This window comes from Alligator sinensis, unplaced genomic scaffold, assembly GCF_000455745.1.
Source record: "Alligator sinensis unplaced genomic scaffold, ASM45574v1 scaffold204_1, whole genome shotgun sequence".
Taxonomy (NCBI): Eukaryota; Metazoa; Chordata; order Crocodylia; family Alligatoridae; genus Alligator; species Alligator sinensis.
Window position 1 is genome coordinate 1078402 of NW_005842363.1, and position 23334 is coordinate 1101735.

The 23334-nt window shown below is 42.7% G+C and overlaps 1 protein-coding gene across 1 annotated transcript in view; it reads left to right on the plus strand.

The window, feature by feature from the left end:
• PCSK5 (proprotein convertase subtilisin/kexin type 5) overlaps nt 1-23334 on the plus strand; it is a 380395-nt gene that overhangs the window by 46737 nt on the left and 310324 nt on the right. Inside the window, exon 5 of the mRNA XM_006029202.2 lies at nt 17778-17891. Within this exon, the coding sequence (XP_006029264.1) occupies nt 17778-17891 (114 nt within the window). The remainder of the gene's footprint in view (nt 1-17777; nt 17892-23334) is intronic.

The following is a 23334-nucleotide window of genomic DNA, read 5'->3' on the forward strand; positions in this document are numbered from 1 at the left end:
AACAGCAAAACACAGAAAAGGAAAAATTAAGATTTTTTGTAAAAAGAAAAAATTTGTTTTTAGTACTTACATATCAGCTGAAAATGAGAATATGAAGCTCTTCTTTTGCAGTGGTTAAAATAAAATCTTTGTTAATGCAGCATTGATCTACACAGCTAAGGTTAAACTCCAATAGCAATAATACCTCAATTGTTTTGCTCATCTTGTAAAACGTCTGCTATAGCGTTTGCAATGTTATAGCATTTGGTATAGCTTTTGTTACGAATGTATTATTTTAAGCTGGATGTTTAACCAGGCTATGGATAGTAAGTACTGAATAAGCAGAAATAAGTGAAACCTTTGGAATTTTAACTCTAGCATTTAGTGATTTTTCAAATTTGGCCTGAGTTTAGAAAATAAAAATACATCAAAGGTATTTAAGAAAACTATGTTATCAGGAGGGGGCTGGGTTTCCCTCCTGAGCTGGAAGTGTAAGCACTTGGTTGTTTTCAGAGGGAGCTGGAACTTCTCAGCAATTTTCAAAACGAAGCTGTTTACAGGATATGCTTTAAGATGCATGTGCATTTAATTAAAACAAGTGACCAACATATGGCCTGTGGGCCAGATTTGACCCACACAACAATGTCATCCAGCCCATGGGGCTGGAAATTTGGCAGTGTAGCAAGCAGTGGTAGAATTGATTGCTATGGCTCCCAAAGCTGTGGCAATTAATACTGCCACTGCTCATCCTCCTATCAAATTTCCAGACCTATTGAGAGCCTCACAGGCTAGATCCAGTGTGTGGAGCTGTGTCATCTGGCCTGCAGGGCTGGAAATCTGACCTTGGGAGAAGTGGTGGTTGCTGCAGGTCTGGGAGCTGCAACAATTAATGCTACTGCCACCAAATTCTGGCCTGTCAAGCCAGATGATGTGCCCTTGTGCTTTGGATCCTGTCCATGGACTGGCCCTGTGCTGTGGATCTGGCTTACAAGGCTGGATGAGTTGGACACCACTAACTTAAAAAACCTGCAGGCTTCTGTAGCTCTTTAGATGTGAACAGCTGGATTTAACAATATTTTCTACTGTATGCTTTCTCAGTACCCCAGAAGGGAAAAGCATGTTATATTCATTCTACAGAACTCAGAACATTAGAGGATTGTGCCCAAACTTTTAACAACAACAACAACAAAATCACTTTAGGTAGAAATCATGCATGGGGAATTTCAGCATGTAAGATGAATATTTCATAATGCTAGGTATAAACATGAGAAGTAAAGACTTAAAAGGAAACCGGCAAATTTAACCCTGTAGATGCTACCAGGTGTTAATAATATTTGAATTACTTTCCAGTCGCAGTAAAAATACATTATACACTTTTTACTTTTTGCTGGAAAATAGAATAGGTTAATAAAGCATTAAAAAAATCGCAAAATAAAGCAACAAGTGATGAACTGAACAACTGAATGCCTAAGTTAAGGAGAACTAGTACTTTTCCTCATTCTCAGAGTGGTCCTGAATAGCCATCCTTTGCTTTGAGAGCTCAGCAGGGAGCGCAGCAGCTTTGGCATCTGAAGTAGCCTCTGTGTGATACTATTATGGGTCTTTACTCCATTTTCATTGCCAACGATAGAAAGATAGCATTGTTTTGACTGCTGGGGGGTATAGTTTCTCGGTTTTAGAAAGATCCAGAGGAGGAAGAAGTGAAGAGATCCTAGTTTTGAATTGAGGAAAGACACAACAATTCGGAAAAAGCTGATCTTGCAGGGCCAAGTGCCAACACATGGAGAGAGAGAGAGGGAGAATACATTTGGAAAGGAGCATCTCGGCACAGACTGTCTAGGAATGTGACAGAGCAGCTCTTACGGACCATTTCCTAAGGGGATCCAGCTCCATCTGATACTGATGATAGTGGCTATAGTACAGGATATTCATAGCAAAGTCGGTTGATGTGGGTTTTTGTTTCCTTTGCCCTTAGAAATCTTTCTGGCAGCAGTGCCGCCCTGATGTAATGTGTTACTTTGTTATGTACCTCACTGCCTGCTTCTGACAGGCTGGGCAGTCGCTTTTCTGCTGGCAACTTTCTTGCCCAGATAGTTTGAAGTAGAGCAAACAGAAATTGTCCACGGTGTGCAGAGGTAATTGGGCTCATCTAGAAAGAATAAAAAAAGATAGTAAAAGACAGGGAGCTGGTGAAAAGAAACCTAGGCATTGTGTCAGGACTTCTTTTTTTAATTTTAGGATCGATTCAGAGAAAGCCAGCATCAGTGAAAGTAGGAAGGTCTGTCTCATTCCCATTGGGTAGCTACCTGATTCAATACATAATTCTCTTACCATTTTATAATCATCAAGGCTAAGTGACCAAGATTTGTTGTCATGGGGCTAGTCTCTCTTTTCAGTATGCTACTGACTTTCAGTGTAACCACCTCTTTTTACTTAGGTATGCTACCTACAAAATCAGATTAATGCTGCTTTCCCACAGTGGTAGACTGTCTCAGATGCACAGTTGAAAAATGCAAAGCATGCATTTTTACTTATTTAGTCCTTTCAATCGTGCTACTTTTAGTGTCTTTCATGTATTTGCATTGCTCCAGCATTTATGAATAAGCACAATTAATTTCGTAATAAAATAAAAATTGTCATCCTAAATTGCATCCAAATAATCCACTTAAAACCAGTTATCTGTATCAGCATGTTAACTGTCACTTACATAAGCCATGTTTAATTTTGATTTATGATTTGATATTGATTTTTTTTTCCCTTCCTTCAAGTGATAATATATTCCAACCCTCCTACTGATACTGAGATTCCAAATACAGTAACAGGGCAATACATTTATTTACGCTTGTTTTTGCCAAGCATCCAAATCAAATACTTCTTTGTAAAGACAATAAGCAAACTTAAAATGTACCTGCTGTTTAACCTGTTGCCATTCTAATGCATTCATAAATCACATAAATCAGGGGTGTCAAACTCATCTGGCCCTGAGAACTGGACACCATGTTGCTTCAGGGGCACGTACAGAAGAATACTGCATCTCACCTCTTACTCAGTGTTCTCCTGTTTATCCATCCAGATAGGCATCTCTCTGATTGTACATCAGACAGTCTTGAGGAAACAATTGGATAGATCTATACTATTGCATTCTTTTCTGGAGATGAGTTTCTAACTATATCTATGGCAGACAAGGTTCTTTGGATGAATCTGATATCTCAGCAAGTTTTCAGGTTTAAAAACCCTTCATCAGGCTGAGGAAGCAGCTGCAGTTGGTGTGTGCTCTTCCAGGAATCAATGGTGTCAACTGAAGCTGCTTCCTCAGCCTGATGAAGAGTTTTTAAACCCAAAAGCTTGTTAAGAAAAATGTTTCCAACTACTTAAGTTGGTCTAATAAAAGATATCAGATTCACCCAAACAACATTGTCTGCCTATGTCCTTAGACCAACACAGCTATAACCTACACCCCTGTAACTATATCTATGGGCTTTCACATTGCAATGGCATGTACTGGAAGTGTTCACAAACCTTCAGCATCTGAAGCTCGTCTGCCCAGTCAAAGTACCATGCTAGGATGTACCACAGTAAAGTGCTCCTGTTCTGCATGCTACTCAAAGAACATGCAATGTAGCTGTTTGAGTACAGCACTGGGCACATGACAGCAAGCATTTCCAAGATGAACTTATTGATTCATGCCTAGCATCATATTAAGGTGGCTACATTATTTCTGTTTTCTAGTGTAGGGCACATATAGTGGGCTCACTGTCCTTCATTGCAGCACCCATGACAGACTGCTGATGCTGTACACATGACCCTGCAGACAGTGTGCAATTCAGCACTTGTAATCCTTATTTCTTGTCTCCCTGGCATCCAATTCAGTGTCCTAGCTACTGGTGTCTCAAGGTCAAGTGTTTCAGTGAACAGTTGTAAGAAGAAATGGCCCAGATGTAATAACCAGAGGAAAAGTATGAAAAAGCCCATGTGTTTTTCTTAGGAGGCGCTGAAGTCTCCACTTTAGGGAGATTATACCATCTTGTGTAGCACATCCCAGATGGCATCAGCCAAGTTCATGCCTGAGAAGATAAGTTTGTATGTTTGGGGCCTGCCATGGCAGAAAAAAATAAATTTATTGGAGAAGAGAGTACTTATAGCCTCTAATCAAATAGAATTACTGTTATAGTAGGCCCTTTCACTACAACCAAAGATGCAACAAAAATAGCACATAAATATTACCAGCTGAGCAACATAATGTAAAGAATAGGAATTTCAGGCAAAAACATCCAGACCACATTTTAACTTCACTTAAGTGATCTAATTGGAAATCTAAAGCTCTAACATATTCAATTGGAAACTGTGTCCAAAAAAATGAGAGCTATGGAAATACTTTATTTTCTTTTTTGGTATTATTTATATTGTGAAGGATGGTGTGAATTATGACTTCAGAGAAACTGCACCAGAGCAATGTGACTATTTTCTTGGCACATTTCTTATGTCAAAATGCATATAGGAACTTGCAGGAAGCTGAAAGCTAGGGTACTGCCCTTATCTCATGCAGGGCTTTAAGAAAACAGTAGTCAGCACATTCATTAATCAAACATTGCTCCAACATTTGTGGTCTGACCTGTAGAAATCGAGATACCACTTAACTGGAAACAATGTCAGCAATATTTGAGGTGTGGAATAGTACTTCAGTGGAGAAAACATTTGGTTTGCTTTGGTCTACTGGATTTAAGAAAGTAAACTCCAATCCCTTCTCATTTGCCCAGGGAGTCGGCCTATACTTTTTCCCTATGGCTGGATAGGTATCTCTTTCATGGGTAGCTATTTGTAAAATATTTCAGAGGGTGATGTTGGTGTGTAAGCTCTGTAGCAACAAACTTCACTGACAGATGGGACACTGTAGTTCAGGACAGAATGGCCGTGGCCCCACAAGCAGGGGCATACAGTTGCCACAGGGAAAAAAGCAGCAGCACAAATTCATGCTGCTGCTTTTTGCCCCAGCACAAGCCCCTGCACATGGGATTAGCATGGGGAAAAAAAATCTGGGTGGGGTAGGGTAGATTGGGGCCTACAGGATTCTCAGCTCAGAACCTGAGCTGGCCCCAGCAGCCTTACCTGGATTCCTGGGAGTCTCCCAGGGCTCCAGTGGTGGCAATTGGGGTGCATGGAGCCTGGCCATTAGTTGGAGCATGGCTCTTGCCAGCTAGGCTCCAGTTTCTGCCACACACTGGCTGCCACCATTTGTGTTGCCCTGGTTTTTACTGGTATGTTTTTTTTTGTCATCAGGATCACCACAATTTAGCAGTACAGTAAACCACACATGCACACTCATCTGGATGCAGCCAGTGAGGTGTGCAGGAGCTCAGGTCACAGGCCAAGAAAAAAGGGATGAAGTGATCAGTGCTAATGGTTTAAAGTGCATGGGGCAATGGGTCATCTTACAGTTCTGCACCCTCCTCTTGAAGTGGCATGATAATATTGAGTTCATCCTTTTGCTTTGTATTGAGCAAAGACATCAACTTCGAAAGAAAGAAACTAAACTTTGGTTGCAAAGATGTATGTTTCCCATAGTGAATAATGGTAATAATAAAAGATGCTAATGCCTTTTGCAGAAAAAGCAAAAGAAAGAAAGCATCTTAATACTAAAAATAAATTAAGAGATGCAGTTTTCAGATCCAGTTCTGATTTCTAAACCAACTGTCTATTGTCCACCTGAGAATTCTGTCTTTTTTTTTTCAATGAGTGGAGGTACGCAAAGTAGAAAGGTCTCAAGGGCTGGAGACAGACATTCAAAAAGCCTAAGCCTGAGTTGATTCAATCTTTGCAGGTTAGTCTAACCTGGCTAGGCTAAACCAGTTTGTAACCAAACAGACATCCCCTTCTGGACTGAAAAAATGCAGGCACATTCCTGCAGTGGCTCAGGCTAGAAGCTGGGGGGTGCTAGAGCAGCCCGCCCTTCCTTCCACAGTGCTGAGCTGAGGGGGGGGGGGACATGCTCCGATTAGGGGGTCCCACCCTCCACCCCCCTCCTTGAGCAGCCCAGCAGGGAGCCAACACAGTCCTGTCTGCCTTTGTCCCATCTCCCACAGCATGAACCGTAGCCAGCATATGGTGTGTTAGCTAATGCTGAGAGGTGTCAGTGTAAACTAGAGGGAAGAGGGGAATCCCTTCTTGAACAGGGAGTGGTGAGGGGACCAGGAGGAAGCCAGGTAGGCCCTGATGTGTTTGCAGTCTCTGCTGGAGCTGCAGCCAGGGAGCAGAGGGAAGGGGCCAGTCCTGCTGGACTGGAGCAGAGAGCAGAACCCCGCCCAGCAAAGCATCTGGGATTCTGGGGGACTCTGATTTAACTTAAACCAGGAAGGGGTCTGAGACAGACATTGCATAACTTGGTTTGACCCAAATCACTTAAGTCTGATACTACATTCAACCAGGTCTATCTCAAACCAGTTTCAGTGCACTGTTCTGTTACAGGTTTAAACCAGTTTCTGATCACTTAAACCAGATTATGCATAATGTCTGTCCCTAGCCAAGGTGGCCACGGGGGACAAACTTGTCCTGCCTTACAGGCAGCCCTGTAACTTCCAGTGGTGTCTCTCATGCCGCAGGCTATCCAGCTTCCATTTTCACTGAGACACTAGGCCTTACAATGAGCCTATTTAGACAGCAAACCTTTAAAAAAATCTTTAAAAACTTGAACAGGAAAATTGTGGAACAAGAAATCATCCACAGACTGGATTCTGTTAAGTATGGCTCATGAAAGTTTATACTATATATGTCTGATTTAGTTAATCTGGAAGGTCCAATCCTACCTTGCCTTTGGATTTCAGAGTAACACAGCTAACTACCTCCCAGAAAAAACTCTATAAGAAATCATGAGAAACTTCCTTTATTTAGCTTCCAAACAGAAAATGAGTTGATCACCTGGGTGAAACTTTGGGGATGGAACTTTTCCATCATGGAGTATGGTGATTTCCACATTGACAAAGTATAATTAAAGTGCTGAAAAGTACATGGAGTTAGGGACAGTGTTTGGGTTCTTTTTTTTAAAGGATAATAATGTACAAAACATGTTTTCGGTTACATCCTGGCCAACAAGGAAGCCACTCCTGAGAAACATCCAGTCATGTATCACTGTGCCACTTTAGGATCTTCTGAATAGACTTGGCACTGCCATGTGTACCTATGCTTATAGAAATTACTGCAGACCCTTGAGTGAATCTGGGCCATAGTATTTACACTGGTATTACCTAGAGCAGAATTTGACCCAGTAGGAGATTAGTCTGCAAACCAACTCATTTAGTAAATGATTTGAGCTGATATAAAATGAGCAAATGCAGATTTCTGAAGGACTTCAATGATTTATGGCCAATTATAGAACAAGACAAAAGAGAACAAAAATCCATTAGATTGTTCAGTAGTGGGTTTTTTTGCATGTTTGTTTTAAATATGATAATCACTGTAGAAATATATAAAACCCCAAGATATTTCAGATATTAGACGTTAGACCCAAATCTAATTAAAATACTGGGGTTTAGGGATTTTTTAAACGATAATTCCCTAAAAGACACTTGATTCTGTATTTGAGATTAGAATTCATAAGAAGATGCAACTTTAGGCATATGTTTGATAAAATAATGACATACTATTTTATGTTTAATGCAGTATTAATACTAACCCTCATGGTACAGTGAAACTTGAGAGATTATGCAAGCTCCATATCAGTTACATTAATACTGTATTTCAGGGGTTGTCAACTGGGGGTGTGTGTACCCCTAGGAGTACTTAGAAAGGCTGTAGGGGGTGCAGGTGGGTGGGGATGGAGCACTCCCTGGGGCACAGAGGTGGTATCTTCCCCCTGTGTGTTTCCATACTTTGCTTCTTACCCAGGGCAGGGGGAGGGGCGCCCCGGGTGCCGCCAGCCCTACGCAGTACACCAGAGCACCTCCTTGCTGGGGGAGGTGTCTGTTTGTGTTTCTGTGTATATCTGTGCATGTGTGTCTAACTGCATCTGTGTGTGTGTGTGTGTGTGTATGTGTGTCTGCATCTGCGTGTGTGTCTGTGTGCCTTCATCTCTGTGTGTGTCTTTGTGCATGTCTGTGTCTGCGTCTTTGTGTGCAACTGTGTGTCTGTCCCCTGCCCGCCCGGTGGCAACAGGCACGTGGCATTGTGCAGCTCTTGGGCCATCGACAGCTGGGTGCAGAGTCCAGCCTGCAGCAGTAGCTGCCTCTGCCCCACGCGCAGATCTGGGGGCACATGCTCCCTGGGCCTGTGCTGGGGTGCGCGCAGCGGCAGCAGCCACCCCACTCCAACACCCCCTGGATGAACTGCTCTTGTGGCTCCATCCCGCACTGCATCCTGGCTGTGCAGCGCCTACCTCTGCCCCAGGTCCAGCCCCACTCCCTCCCTCACCACAGGGGCCTTGATCTGCACCCCCACTAAAAACAAGAGAAAAATATAAAGGGATACATGAGGTGAAACTTTGAGACAGAAGGGCTACACTTGTTAAAAAAGGTTGAAAACCCCTGCTGTATTTAATCAAATGGTGTCAACTTAGCCTTCAGTATCACAAAAAACAAAGTGATTGGCTGTAGGTATTTCAAAGATCTATGTTCTTGTATTTTTTGAGCAGTTATAAACTTGTTCAGTATGGTTAGGAAGCTGGAGTAGCTCCAGCAAGAATCTTTTCTTACTTTTTAAAGGCTGAGTTATCTCTATAACTGCTTCAGAAGCATTTGAACATGTTACCATAGACCCAGATTTTAACGATGATACAGAAAAAATAAACCTCTTTAAACATACTTATTTTAAAAAGGCAGTTTTAAGGAAAAAGGCTAGCATTATATTAAAGCCACCAGACTGAAAATCAGGACCCATTCTCACCTCTGCCACAGATTTGCTATGCAGTTTCACTTTATCATTGCAAAGGGCCTCTATGTAGCACTTAACAGAAGAGGATGCAAAGGGCCTAATATTGCTGTTTCTTAGCCCTACCCACATTGTTATAGTCATAAATGCCAGAGCTGAAGAATGAGGGCTTCTCCATACACTGGGGACTGTACTTTACATGTCATATCATTCACCAGCACTGGCCAACTGCAGGGGCAGGGAGCAAGCTGTGTTTTTCTAAAAGCGTGGCATGGTGATGGTGTTTCCCAGTACTTCTGGAAGTCATTGAGCTCTTCCGGGCTGTGGCTGTGCACAGGGTCTCTCCCCAGAGCTGTGTCCTTTTCATGTTGCTGTTCCTCAGCTTCCCATCTGTAAAGCAGGGATAACAACATTCAACTACATCACCAAAGTGATTGATTGTTATATAGTGCTCTGAGATCCTCACTGGGAGAGTACTATACAAGTGCAAAGGATTTTTAGGTAAATTTGAAAATAATAAAAGGACCTAATTTAACAATACATGTGTGAGTATGAGGCTATGATATGTGTATTTCAGTGATGGAAGGATGGATTACTTGCGAATCCAAACATTCACAACAGATCTGCTTGGCTTTTCCATGGCAGTCAGACTTGAAGAATATGCACTGAATTCCTGATAAAGCTTTCAGCAGCTTTGCTTCACATGTCAAACTACTGTAACCTGCCCTTCTGTTATATAGGACATACTTGGAGTGGCACAAGTGGTAATTTTAACATTTTCCACCTTTCTTTTTTCCCCTCTGTCCCTCAACTTGTCCTGATATGCGTTTTTTTTTTTTTATCTTGCTTTTTCGGAACGTGTGTAGCATAATTATGGCAACTGCTTTGATTGTGAATAGTCATTGACCCCTGTTGAAGAAGCACTTTGTCAATCACTGAAAATGCATCACTTAGCGCTGTTGGATTCATTGACTTTTTATCCAACTTGAGACCCCTGCGGTTTATGAAATGGTATCTGCAATAATTTCCCATGCTTTTGACCTATGTCAACAGCTACTTTATCCTACCATCTTCATCTATTTTTATGTGCAGACTGACTGTTGGCAGTGACAGCCTAGGATTACTGTATAGAGGTTAGAAAAAAATGCTTGTTTTCTAAAACTATGAAATTTTTAAAGTATTACTTTTTCAAAATAACTTGAAGAGCTCACTAAGATTTTTTAAAATCATGTATGGTATGCATAACACCTTCTAAAACACTAAATTACTGATGATGGGTAGCGCTGAGAAATAAGATATGAGTATAGACCATTATGTCCCGAATATTTGATGTACCGTTAGAATGTGAAGTACAAGCTGAGGATGCTTCTGGGCAGTGCTAGCAGTACAAAACTTAAATACAATTTGTGACATAGAAAGTAGACACCATTATATAATGCTTTAGAAGAGCATATGACATCTATTTAGCATGACCTGTTGAAGCAATTCTAGGATACTTATTAATGTCCTGAAGGGGTCCCACCACATATTCATTCTCTATTTCTTTCCTTAAAAGTCTTCTGCCACCTTTAGTTCCAACCTCACTTCTATCTTTAAGTCAGTGTAGGTGGCAAATGCTATAGTGTGTAACTTAAGTCTTACTTGGACAAACCTCCTATTGAAGTTAGAAGGAATTAAAAAGTTTTGGGTGAAAATATTGGCCCTAAGATGACAAAAATATATAGGTTAAAATGTAACTTTAAATTTTCTAAAAGATTCCCCATGCCCTGCAGCAGGGGTGGCAATGCGGCGGAAGGGGCGGAGGGATGCCCCAGACGCAGCCGGAGAAGCAGTGGCCCAGGCCATTCAACTGGCATATTTTGTTATCCGGCATCCCCCATTCCTGGGGGATACCAGATAACAGAGCTTTTACTGTACTAGCCTGCGGCGGAATTTTTTCATGTGCAGTGCATTAATAGTCAGATATAGACATGCCCACTGATGTAAAGCATAATCCTTCGTTGTGGTTATTAACAGGAATACTAGTTTCCCCTGACTGAAAAAAACCCCCAAAAACAAATCGCAAATTCTCAGATAAAAATCTCACATCCGTGATTAAAATGAAAAGTCATTCTATACGTAGGTATCATTTGAACACAATGTTTTATTGATATATTTACAATTTTAAAGCAATGTGGAAGCCTATTAATGACTCAATCACTATAATAATTTAATAAATTCTCAATACCTTTAAATTTTGGTACTTGATTTTGGATTTTTTATCATAGAAAATCAGAGCTCCTCTGCCTCCTAGCTCACAGAATGCAACTCCAGAAATCCACTTTGTTCCTTATGGAAAACAGAAAATCCAGATCCCTGGTTATTATGCTGTTTTTTCTCCAAATTCATTTTTTACCTGCAGAGGGCAAGGTTTTGTCTTAAGCTTGTCTGTAGCTATTCTTTTTGCCTCTTGCATTAACATGTATTGTATCTGCTCAAAGAAATAATTCCTGTCGACTACATATTTCTAATGTGAATGGAAACCTATAAAATATTTTTCAAACATCCCTATCTGGCTGTATTTAAAAAAATTATAATGCAGAATCTTCAAGGACAAAACAGTGCCTCATGCAAATGGTTTAATTAAAATGCAGAATGTATATTAAAATCTTCAGTGTTTTGGTAAACTTCTTAGAAAGCTACATTGATGACAAAAATATGGGTTTCTTTTTTCCATTTAATCATTGCATGTTAGTACTTTACAAATTAAGAATTAGTTTTTTCCTCTCTTGCCAACACCTTTTCCTCAATCTTTTTCATTTTCGCTAGCTGTTTAATTAGTGAAGATTTTAATATAGAAGACAACTTTTGGGGGGCATTCCATTGAATGAGTAAGAAGAAAAAATTGAGAAAATAGCTTTGTTTTACATAAAGATAAAATGTAGTTGTTCTCTTTAGCCCCTTAAAATAAAACCTGCCAGCCTAGATTAGCTTAGAGCAGGTTTTATTCAATGGCATTGATTACGTGCACAGCTATGAACAACCGAATTGTCCACAGAACCACCCCGTGAGACTGGAAATGATGATTTTTTTAAAAAACAGTTTGGTCTCCAATCTGGCTTGGCTTTGATTTCTAGACATTCAGGAAATGGAACGTTTGCAGCTGAAGTCAATGGGAAAATGTGCACTATTCCCCCTGAGCTAAAAGTGACTTTATGGAAACGTTAAAATGCACCTCATTGTTTTCATAGAATCTCCTTTTGGCAAGGACTGGGAATCTGTATAATCAGTTACTCCAGAGATTTTCCTTCAAAGGTTCCGAGTAAGAAAATGTGGACACTTTCTAAAAGAAAATATTTTTAATACAAATGAATTAGTTTCATACAGAATCAGACTAATCCAAGATATATCAGCTGTTGGGCAGTGAAGCACATATATAGAAAACTAAAGTGAAATATGTAACAGAACACTCAAAATAACTGCTGAGTCTTGACCTACTCTTCAGTACTACAATCTTGTGATCAGGCACTCTTGCTTAGATTTCAGACCAACTGGCTAGCTTTTCCTTTTAATGTAGTAGGAAAAAAGCCCTATAGCTCCGTGGAATGTGTACTGAAGAAATGTCATGTTTCTATGCACCAACTTCTCTGCTAAGCAAATGAGTCTCCTGTGATGCTTTTAATTACACTCCAAATGTGTGTGTCAGTACATCCTCAATGCAATTATAAAAACTATTATACAGATCCCAGCAGAGGGTATTCGTTAAAAATCCACAGAGCAACAGTGTAAGCAAGACTGTGAGCAGGCACGCTATATTGGTTCAGATTATTCTGTCTCTGACATCTTATATTGTCATTTACAACTGTGCAAAGCAGATGTAGAGTGCATTAAATCAGAAACACAGGATTTCACAGCCAGAATGCACAGGTGTAAATGACTACATATAGCGCAAAGTAGTGGAGAATCAGACTGTATTGTGATAGCTTGATGCTATTGAGTCTTCATATACCCATACATGTACACACCCATTAGAAAATGTATACACATACAACTACATATATGGACATAGAGACACATATGATATATATAACCATTTGGTTTTATTGTAGGGTGGTGTATTCTACCACCCTTCATTCCAGGTTTGAGTCTGATTTTGCAAATTCCAGTGCTACTCCTGCAGAGAGCTTGCTCTAATTGACTTCATTAGGTTTGAAGGTACTCACATTGCATGAAACAACCAGAATATCTTTCCGGTCTAAGCCTAGTTTTAGACAAACACATTCTTTAAAATGCAAATGCTGACCTCCTTTGTTAAATGCAGTAACTTACCTGAGTAGGTTCTGCTTATGGTGCATAGACATACTGCTAAAGAGTAAGAACATGAATTTACAAATGAGCTCCATTTCATATATAAAAATGTATTTTCCAGCTAAGTAATTCTTTAGGTACACTGAAGTGGTGCAGTAAGAAAAGGATTATGATTGTTTGGACTGAAGGAATGTATGATAAGTGTTTTCAGTAATCTGATCTGAGACAAAAGTAACCAAGACAAAAGAAATTAATTATACGTTTTGAGACATCAATTTATGGAATGTACTGAGACCATGTTTCTGCACTTGTTATTGAAGATACAAACCTCCACAAGCACTATTATTTTGCCTTTAGTTCAGATTGTTAACGGTCAGCAGATATTTAATGCTGAATAGGCAGTAAACAAATACAGAGAACATATTTTTTAAATGAATAATAAACCGTTTGGCAATTTATCTTGTCAGAGGAAACCCTAAACTCTTCTCTTTCTCTCTCTCTGTACAGAACCAGGTTACTGTGGTTCTGCTTAAACTTGCTTCCATGTCTCCCAGTCTCCCTCACTTTGTATGGGCCCATTTACTCTAGAAAAGTGTTGCCAAAAAACATACCCACCATCACTACAATGGTTCTAACTCTACTGAGAGCTGTAGACTGAAGAAGGATAGCTGCCACCATTTTAAGCATCTAACGCAGGGGTGGGCAAAGACTGGCCCCTAGGCCAGATTGGGTCTATGGCGGACTCCATTTCCCAGCAGCCTCTGCTTGTGATGCTGCAGCTGGTCTCCATGGAAACCCCAGGAGCAGCAATGCTGTGACAGGAGGGTCCAGGCTTTCCATGGAGATCAGCTCCAGCAGCGCTGGCAGGGCATGCAGCTGGGTGGGAGCTGCTCCAAGGCTGGGATCTTGCAGCAGTGGTCTGGAGCCAGGGCAGAGCTGTGATCCACTGCCGAATGCCTCGGGCAAGGGTGTGCAGGCAGCAGATTGCGGCTCTACCCTGACTCTGGACCACATTGTCACACCTGCAAGATCCCAGCCCCAGCCTCGGAGCAGCTCTCCGCCCAGCCGTGTTTTCTGCCAGTGCTGCTGGGCCCAGTCTCTGTGGAAACCCCCTCCCCACATCATCATGGTGCTGCTGCTGTTGGGGTCTCCATGCAAACCAGCCACGGTGATGGGGGCAAGGGCTACTGGGGAAATGGAGTCTGGCTGCTGGCTGGATCTACCATTTTGCTCACCCCGATCTAACCCAACTTAGAGTTCTCTTTGTTTTATATGGCACTTACAACAGTAATGTCAGCTGTCACTATTTTACATTGGTCTTCCAATGTTGAGGGGGCTGAACCAGCTGTAGTGATGGTGGAAATTTCCTTTGTGCAGACTTAGCTTCTGTTCAGTCTCGCTCATTGTTTTCACTTTGTGAAACTCTTTTGGCACCAGTACTGGAGTCATGCTCCCAAATTACTTTGTGGACTGCGATTTGTAACTCTTCACCATGTCACTGCAGCTTAGTGCCTTTTGCTGTGAGTAGCTGAGTGCCAATGTTTCTGCAGTGCAGAAAGCAGAGACCCCCCCTGGTCTACTAAAAATGATTAATAGTAAGCAATCATAGCCTAATCTACAAGGATTTGGAGGTTGTATTTGTATAAGTCCTGAAAAGCATGGTTAGGTCTCCAGAAATCTCTCTTCCTTCTGATCTCAACATACTAAGGGAAGATTTAAACAGGTTCAAAGAAGAGGACCTAGTTCAACCAGTTAGTCAGAGGTGGAAGGCAGATAAGGGGCTGCATGGGTTGCCTTACAGGTGTAATGAGGGGCTGGGCTGCAAACTTGGGAGTAAAAGTAGGAAATGAATAGGTCTCCATTAAGGAGGTCTGAGTGAGAGAACTCTCTCCAGCCTGCAGCATGGAGGAAACATTCACTGGAAGTCTGGGGAATATCAACTTTTTTGATAGGAAAAAGCCCAAATTATTTAGCTGCAATGGCTGCATCCAGATGAACGTGGCCATGCAATGTGTGGCACTGCAGACATATCTGCAGCACCACTACCATGCATTCAGCCATTCTCTGCACCACAAGGCAGCAATGCAGGGGGGTTTTGACCAGGGTAAAAACAAAAACCCTTGTAAAAAAAAAAAGGGGGGGGGGCAGTACATGCCACCCAAAACCAAAGCCTGGCCGGCTTGAGCCATGCTCCAGCTGCCAGCCAGGCTCCAAGCAGCAGGATCACCACTGCTGCAGCCCCAGGAGGCCCCCAGGACCCCAAGTAAGGCTGTTGGGGTACTGGGGTCAGTGCTGGCCCCAGCCTCCACTACCCCACCCAGGTTAATGGGCTGTGTGCCAGAGGGCACGTGGCACAGGCATTTCCTGGGGGCAAGTAGCCCCAACACAAGGTGTGCCACCGCTTCTTGTCCCCAGGGAAACCATCGTCCATGGCCAATCAGTCTATCCTGTCCTTATGTTTTGTGCTTACTAAGGTCTTTGGCTCTCTCTGTTGGCATCTGGCCAGCTACATACACTCTATTCATTTTGCATGATCCAAGACTTTGCTATGTCAGAGGTGCCTAATAATGATTAGCTCTCCTCCCTCTATGAATGACGCTCTGGAATGTGTAAGATCTGAAGGCAGTAGCCAACCCTGTAAATATTCCCAGGCTTGCTGAAAGTAAGCTACAAGATGGATTTAATGCCAGCAAGGAAGCCCATTGGAAAAGAGAAAAAGGACATGCTCAACTTTTCTCAATCACTTCCCAACAATACGGAAAATGAAATAGATCTTGTAGGCTTCTACTTGATGCCTCTTGACATCACAGGTTTCTAGCACAGGAGCTATGGCCCTTGGGGTTTCTCTGACCATTACTGAGTCTAAAGCAATGCTCAAGGAAGGGAGGTTCCTTAGCGCAGGGGGGGAAACCATGACATTACTGTGGTCCTGTTCTTGTACTGTCTCCTGCCAATCTATAGAAATGGTATCTTGTAAAACACATCACAGATAGTCCAGACTGTGTCTCTCTTTTCATCCTGATGAGAATCTAAAAGGTTTTAAGTCTCTCTGTTTTCAGAAGCATGGGGCACTCAGTTCTCAGTCAAGCATAACTCATGTTATAATCAGTTGGAATTTTGCCTGGGTCAGCATTTCAGGATTTGAAGTAGTTAAGAATGCACAGGTGAAGATATTCTGCTGCAAGCAGAAGCCATTCATATTTTTTCTAGCAAGTGTCTCTTTGATGGTACCAGAAAATAAAGATGTGCTCTGAAAGTGGAGTATATCCATGTCTCTACGTGTATATGTGCATACACCTGCACATGCATGGAATGCAAGGTGCAGAACACGTGACAAGCAGGCAATAGCTGCTTTTCTTAGGAAGATGTGAATTGAATATTTACAGTTTTACTGAATACAAGCAATTCTCCAGCAACAGGAACTGTCAGTGAACCACAAGCATGCAAGTTTAATTGGGTTTCACTCAGAATAGCTTACAATGTTCACAGTCACCCCAGATTCCTATCTGCTATACCAGGGGTTGTCAACCGGGGGCACACATACCCCTGGGGGTACTTGGACCAGTCCTAGGGGATATGCTTGGGTGGGCAGGGACAGAGTGCTGCTGCTTCTCAGGAGCAGGGCCAGGGTGGGGCGAGGGCAGCAGCACCCCTCTGCAGGGTGGGGAAGCTCACATGCGTTGGCCACCACTGCCATACACTAGCCTGGTGAGCTTCCCCGCCCTGCAGAAGGATGCTGCTGCCCTCACCCCAGCCCAGTGAGTTTTCACACCCCGCCCCCAGGCCCTGCTCCTGGGAGGCAGCCATGCTCCATCCCCGCCTGCCTGTATGCATTCCCCCGCATCCCCCTGCTCAGCATCCAGCCACTGGGGGTACTTAAACTAAAAAAGTTTGAAAATCCCTGTGCTATATACTGTGGGTGTCAGTTTTTATGGTGCCCCTTCTGAATGTGTTCACAATAGTTGAGGAAGTGTTTGACAGATAAAAAACAAACTTTGAAGCCTGGTTTTGACCTTAATCTTATAATTTGGTTGTATTATGAGTTTCTTCTTGTAATGTAACTAGTTGCTCTGTATCGTGATCATGCAAGCACTTTGATTTTAAATAAAGCAGAGCTCCTGAAAGCTTAAGGGAATGAGTCTTTATGAATAACACCACTCTGCAATGAGCTACAATTTTGTTTTGGTCTTTTCACACCACGTGGTAAGGTTGATTGAGATACTGGATAGACATATTACAGTAATATCTGTTGGCAAAAACTGACAAAGCAGAATAACAAAAGATAAGCCTTTGGAAATCCCATTAATTTCTGTTATGACTGACTATTAAGCTTTGTGTATGTAGCCAGATGTATAAATGCAAAATGAGGGGAATGTATTAATTAATGATGATAAGTGATGTTTTTGTTCAAAAAGATATCCAAAATGAATTCCTGTAAACAGGGGATTTATAGAGTTGTGCATGGAGGTCTATAGTACTACCTAAATTGGATCTATTCATTTATTAACAAAATGCCAAGGTAAGCTGTGCATTCCCACTACCAAAATTAACTCTAATGTTAGACTTCAGTAATAGGAAACTTCCCAAGATTTCATACATTTCCTGATAATCTCCATAGAACCCTAACACTTACCAAATGTTTTTCGTGTTTGCAGGTGGAATGGATACAACAGCAGGTGGGTCAAAGAAGGATAAAGAGGGATTATAAAGCTGGTGGTACTCAAACCATTCTTTTCAATGATCCCAAGTGGCAAAGCATGTGGTACATGGTGAGTACATAAAGCGCCATTGATTCTGATTCATGCTAATCATTGCTCTAAATCATGATTGTTTGGAGGGGGGCAAAGTAGTATGTTTAGAAAAACCACACTATCTACTCTGCTTGATGTAAATTAGAGAAGGCTTGTAAACTTACAAATAAAATGAATGCTTCCCATTTCATAGCTCTGTGGGAGCTTTTAATACATGATAAAAATTCAACAGTGGGAAAGGAAATGGGCATATCTGCAATCAGTCACAAGAAGGGAAAAACATATTTCTTGCACTGTCCCCCTTTATCCCTGTAACAAGTGGACATCCTGGGGCTGGTCAGATTGTTGGCCCATCCACTTGCTTCTGGGCAAACCACCTGCCTGACTTTCCTGCCATGCCTTGATGATAACAATTACAATGTTACTTAGGCAGGAGGATGCCCATTTACTTGCCTGATGCTAAAGGCATTACCCATGACTTCTACGTCCCCTTATTATGTCCCATGCCTCACAGGTGTTTCCTCCAGTGGTTTGCACTGGGACCTGAGCATTGGAGTCTCACCAGGACTCTCACTCCCCAGCAGAACTTGTGGTCCAGCACCCTCACCCTGGGTTCTTTCTTTACATGCACACACACTGGGCCTCAAAGCCTCAAATACTCTGGACCTCCAAGCCTGCACTTGGCTCCACAGGGGCTCCAAGCCCTGTCCCCTTGCCCTCCCTGAGCTACCCCCTTATCTCTGGCTCCAGGAGCTTCCTTAATAGCTCCCCAAGGCTCCAGGGGATGTTCCAGGTCCCTCAACCAACCTGGACCCTACCTCAGGACTCCTGCGAGCCTGGGCTCACCCTGCCTGAACTCAACCCACCAGGGATGTGGGGCTGGGATCAGAAGGTTCCTCATACATGCCTTTCACCGGGGAGGTAACTGGCCTGGCATTTCTGGGGGATTGTCCCACCACAGACAGTCCCAGCAAGCCACACATCCCTAGCAGGGTGCAATTTTCAGTCATACCCAGGACCATGGGCTTCCTCCTTCCCAGAGCCCCAGCTCTTACCTCCTAGGGTGTTCTGGGATCAGTAGCTCAGCCAGGTGTTGTTCCTTCAGCTGCTGGTAGCAAACTGCTGCTGCTTTGCGGTTCTGGGCCCTGCACTTGTAGGCAACAGCTGGGCCCTGTTCCCCAATCAGGCAGTGGTGCCTAATTGGGATTGCAGGCAGCTGCAGGCTGCCTTGCTGCTGCTGCTCAGCCCCTTGAAAGTAACAGAGCAGGGTGCTCTGTTACGATCCCCTTTGTGGTAAATTGAGGGCCTTGTTACATGTTGCACTTTGAGCTGCTCAAATGTTGATCTGTGTTAGTGCTAGCTTAAGTTTTGAGCAGTCACATGTTAAAGCTAAAAACCTTCTCTGACTATCCACGACCTACACAGCTGTGACTGGCATGGGCTGGCAAGCAGAGGAGAGACTAGGAGCTACAGGTATAAATTGCCACTAGAGGGCTGGCAAGCCAGGATAAACTTTATCCCTGCTCGAAGCGGGGGTGGGTTGGAGAGATGGGTTGCAGGGGACAGCGGGGGAGGATTGGTGGTGCAGGAACATGAAGCTGGAAAGCAAAGAGTTAATGGGAAAGTGGTAGGTAATGAAATGCAAGGTGGAGAGGCAGTGAGGATGGGAGAAGGGTGGTGAAATGAAGCCAGTCAGCTGCTTAAGGATAAAATAATAAGTAAAAAAAAAAAAAAAACCCAGAAAGAGGAAGTAAATTAAAGATGGTCTCATGTTTTAATAAATTGGAATTGGGATTGAGGGTTGCTGGTCATGTTTCCAGGGATGTCTGGGAGGTGGGAGCAGTGAGAGAAGGGGCTTTTGGGGGAGCTACTGCCCCTGCCCTGAGAAGGAAGCCCTAGATCACAGGGACCCAGTCTGGCCCTCTAACTTATTTCCCCCTACCCTATCCCTAGCCTCCCCTCCTGGACCAGTCTGTTCCCTAACAGCTGGCCAGCCAGCTTCTGCACAATGCAAAAAATTCAATTAGAGTTCAAGTAGATTTCAGGGGATGGAAGGTTTGTCCACACAGAACAGGAGGTTGGGGTAGGAGACACTGCATCATGGGGTGCTGGAGGATTGAAACTTGGGTGCCTTATCTCTAGGGAGTGGCCTCACATTAATGTAGCACAAGCTGAGTAACATGGATAAGAGAGAAACCTGTCATGGGGTGGCATAATTTTAAGCTATCTACAACACTTCCCAGAGACGAGCCTATGAGCTCCATTTCATCAACCTGCTGGATACTAGAGATCATGGACTAAACATAGACATTGGATTTTTGATACATTATAATCTGCCTGGCAACTGACTCCCCAGCCCAGCCTCTGGCTTCTTTACTTTTCATTCCATCCAGGAAGAGCACATACCAACTGCAGAAACTTCCTTAGCCTGACAAAGGGTTTTTGAACCCGAAAGCTTACTTAATAACTTTTCTCCAACTACTTGGGTTGGTCTAATAAAAGATATCAAATTCACCCAAGGAACCTTGTCTGCCTATGTCCTTAGACCAACACGGCTACAACCTAAACCCCGCCAAGCTACCTACCAGGTGCTTAAAACTAGTGTCATGTGCTAATGTGTGGACTGTCCAGGGGTTAAGAACTCCAAGAGCTGCTGAAAATTAACATGTAACAGGACCTTACTTGTATCCTGAAGAAAGAGTAAAGAGCTCAGAACAATACCTATGTGACAGCTGTAGGCACACAGTGCTATAATGAATAACTCCATTGGCCAAAACAGACTGCTGTCCATGTTGCTGCAAGCCTGACACATGTGCATATTTCTTGAGCAAACAATTTTTTAAAATTGTGATAGAGTCAGGACCTAGGATGGAACATCTTGTCTATCCCAACAGGGTTTCGAAGTATGTTCTGAATTTGCATAGTAAGACCTAATTAAAATATTTTGGTTTTGGGGTATAAAACTTGGTAACAAGGGAGAGACAAATCAGGCAAATGACTCAAGTTTAATAATAGGAATTTTATGTTTATTTCTTTGTGTACTGTGTTGAAAAGCTTGTCATGACATCATCCCTCCATGTCTTCAAAGATCCTTCCTCGGGACTTTGAGTTAACATAAATGTGAGCATATTAACCATTCCCCTAGTTATGAGACCAGCTGATTTCATGTTTATGCACTGTCCACCATTATTTCACTTGATACCCTTCAGTGGAATAATTGCTAGGAATCCTGATTCCTGTTCTTCCATGTGTACTGGCTCACACCTTCCTGCTCTAGGTATGATACCACCCGGGCTGGTCTAGCCTTTTCTTCTCCTCAGGTATTCCTGCTCATCTTGCCTGCTATGTCTTGTTCTTATTCAGTGTGTGGGTCTCTGAAGAGAAGGAGAGTCTGGTCAATGGGACATGTGGTTTTACTGGGCCTCCTGATTTGGACCTTCTGCCTAGTGTCCCTTTATTTTTGTTGTATACCTCTGTTGGACTGTTCCCTCTGTTGGAGTGTTCCCCATCTAGTAAGTCCTCTAGTGTCCACCCACCCCTCCGGTCAGTCCCCTCCAATTCATGCTTATTAATCCTTCTGGAGAAGCCTAGAGCCAAGCTTCTGGCTTATTAGGCTTCACTCAGTTTTTCTTCACCTTTACTCATGGTTGTTTCCCTTGGGTCTCTCCTCCTCTTTCTCCTCCTTCACCAGGAGCTCTGTCTTTTTCCCTGGTCAGGGCCTTTCTGCCTTCCCACTGCTGGGGCCCTTCCCTTATATTTCTCTAAGGGGCATGGCCTCCAGCCTGTCTGGCTCCCCTTAAAGGGGTCTGCCTCCGCTTTCCTATGATGGGGATTAAAGGGACCCCATTATGCACATTAGAGACCCCCTCTTCCTATCTCAGAAAGCAGGGAAAATAGCACATTGTTGTAAGTGCTATTACAGAAGAGTTTAATTTTAGAATAGACACTTCGTTTATGGGTGCTATGTAGAGCTTTCTACCCAAAACCAGATGCTTAGAATATGAGCAAAATGTTCCTAAATCTGCTGTATACAGACTATGTTTTACCTTTCCTTTCAAGAAGTATTTGTATTTCAAGCTCTTTATTTTGCATATTACCTTTTGTCTTGATTCTTTTTTGCCAGCCATCATTTTACATTAGAACATCAAAGAACTGCACTCCAATAAACCACATGTTACCACTATAGCACATTTTCTTTTCTTTTTTTAAGGTTCTATAGAGACTTTTTGCTCCTTTTTGATCAGGAAATATCTCGGTAATTGTAAAAGCTAGAAAAAATACCCTTCTGAATTCCCTTATATGCTAATACCCACTGATTAAGACCTCCAGAGGTCATCTAGTCCAACCCCCTGCCTGAGGAAGGATCATTCCTATCCAAACTATCTTTTATAAATCCATAACCTAATCTCCACATAAAACTACCCTCAAACCTGACCCAACACAAGACATAACACCCTAACCTGCCATAGGTAAAACAGGGGAACCATAGCAGCCAACCTCCTGCTTCTGTAAAAGGTTGTAAATATATGCTCAAGAGATCTCAGGTAGAGGGACATGCCCCCCACAACAGTGGAAGGAAAAACCTCCCACAGTCCATACCAATCTGACCATGTGGTAAAATTCCTTCCTGACCCCATATATGCGAATTAGTATGGCCCTGAGTGGAGGAGCAAGACCCTCTAGCCAGGAACCTCTGGTTTTAAGTCCTAGCAGGACCACTGGCACACCCCAGTCAAAGTCCCCAGCCTTGTTTGCAGTCAACATTCAATGCCTCTGAGGAAGGCTTATAAACACCCTGCTGAATGTAGCAGAAAATGGGCAGGGGGAACCAGCAAAGTTTAGAAGCGTGGGAAATAGCCATAGTAGAACGTAGTCATAGCTACACCTATATCATCCCCAGTCAGTGGATGTCTAACCTCTTCTTGAACACCTGCAGTCATGGTGAGTCCACAACTTCCAGAGCTTGTCCAGCTCCCCTTTCCAGTCCACAACTTCCAGGAAGAAGTTTTTCCTGATGTCCAATCTAAACCTGCTTTGCTGCAACTTCAAGCCATTGATTCTGTCCTACTCTCTGTGGCCAGAGAGAAAATATGTTCTCCTTCTTATCTCTCTCAAGTCCTTCTAGGCTAAGTACAGACAGTCAAAAAGTCCGAGACTGAATTGATTCAATCTTCACAGGTTAGTTTAAGCTGTGTAGATTGAACCAATAAGCAAGTAAACAGACATTCACTTCTGATTCTGGAAATGCGGCCACCAGTTTAAACCAGTTTCAGGCATTTTGAAATCACTTTATGTGCACTGAACTTCTGTTGTGTTACTGATTTGAAGTGGGTTCTGATCACTTATACTGATTTATGTGTAATTTCTGTCCCTAGTCCTACAGGCAAAAGGGAGATGCTCCATAGGTGTATGCATCACTGGTTATTAGGGCTGTGTGAGGCTTTGGACTGTTCTCTGGATC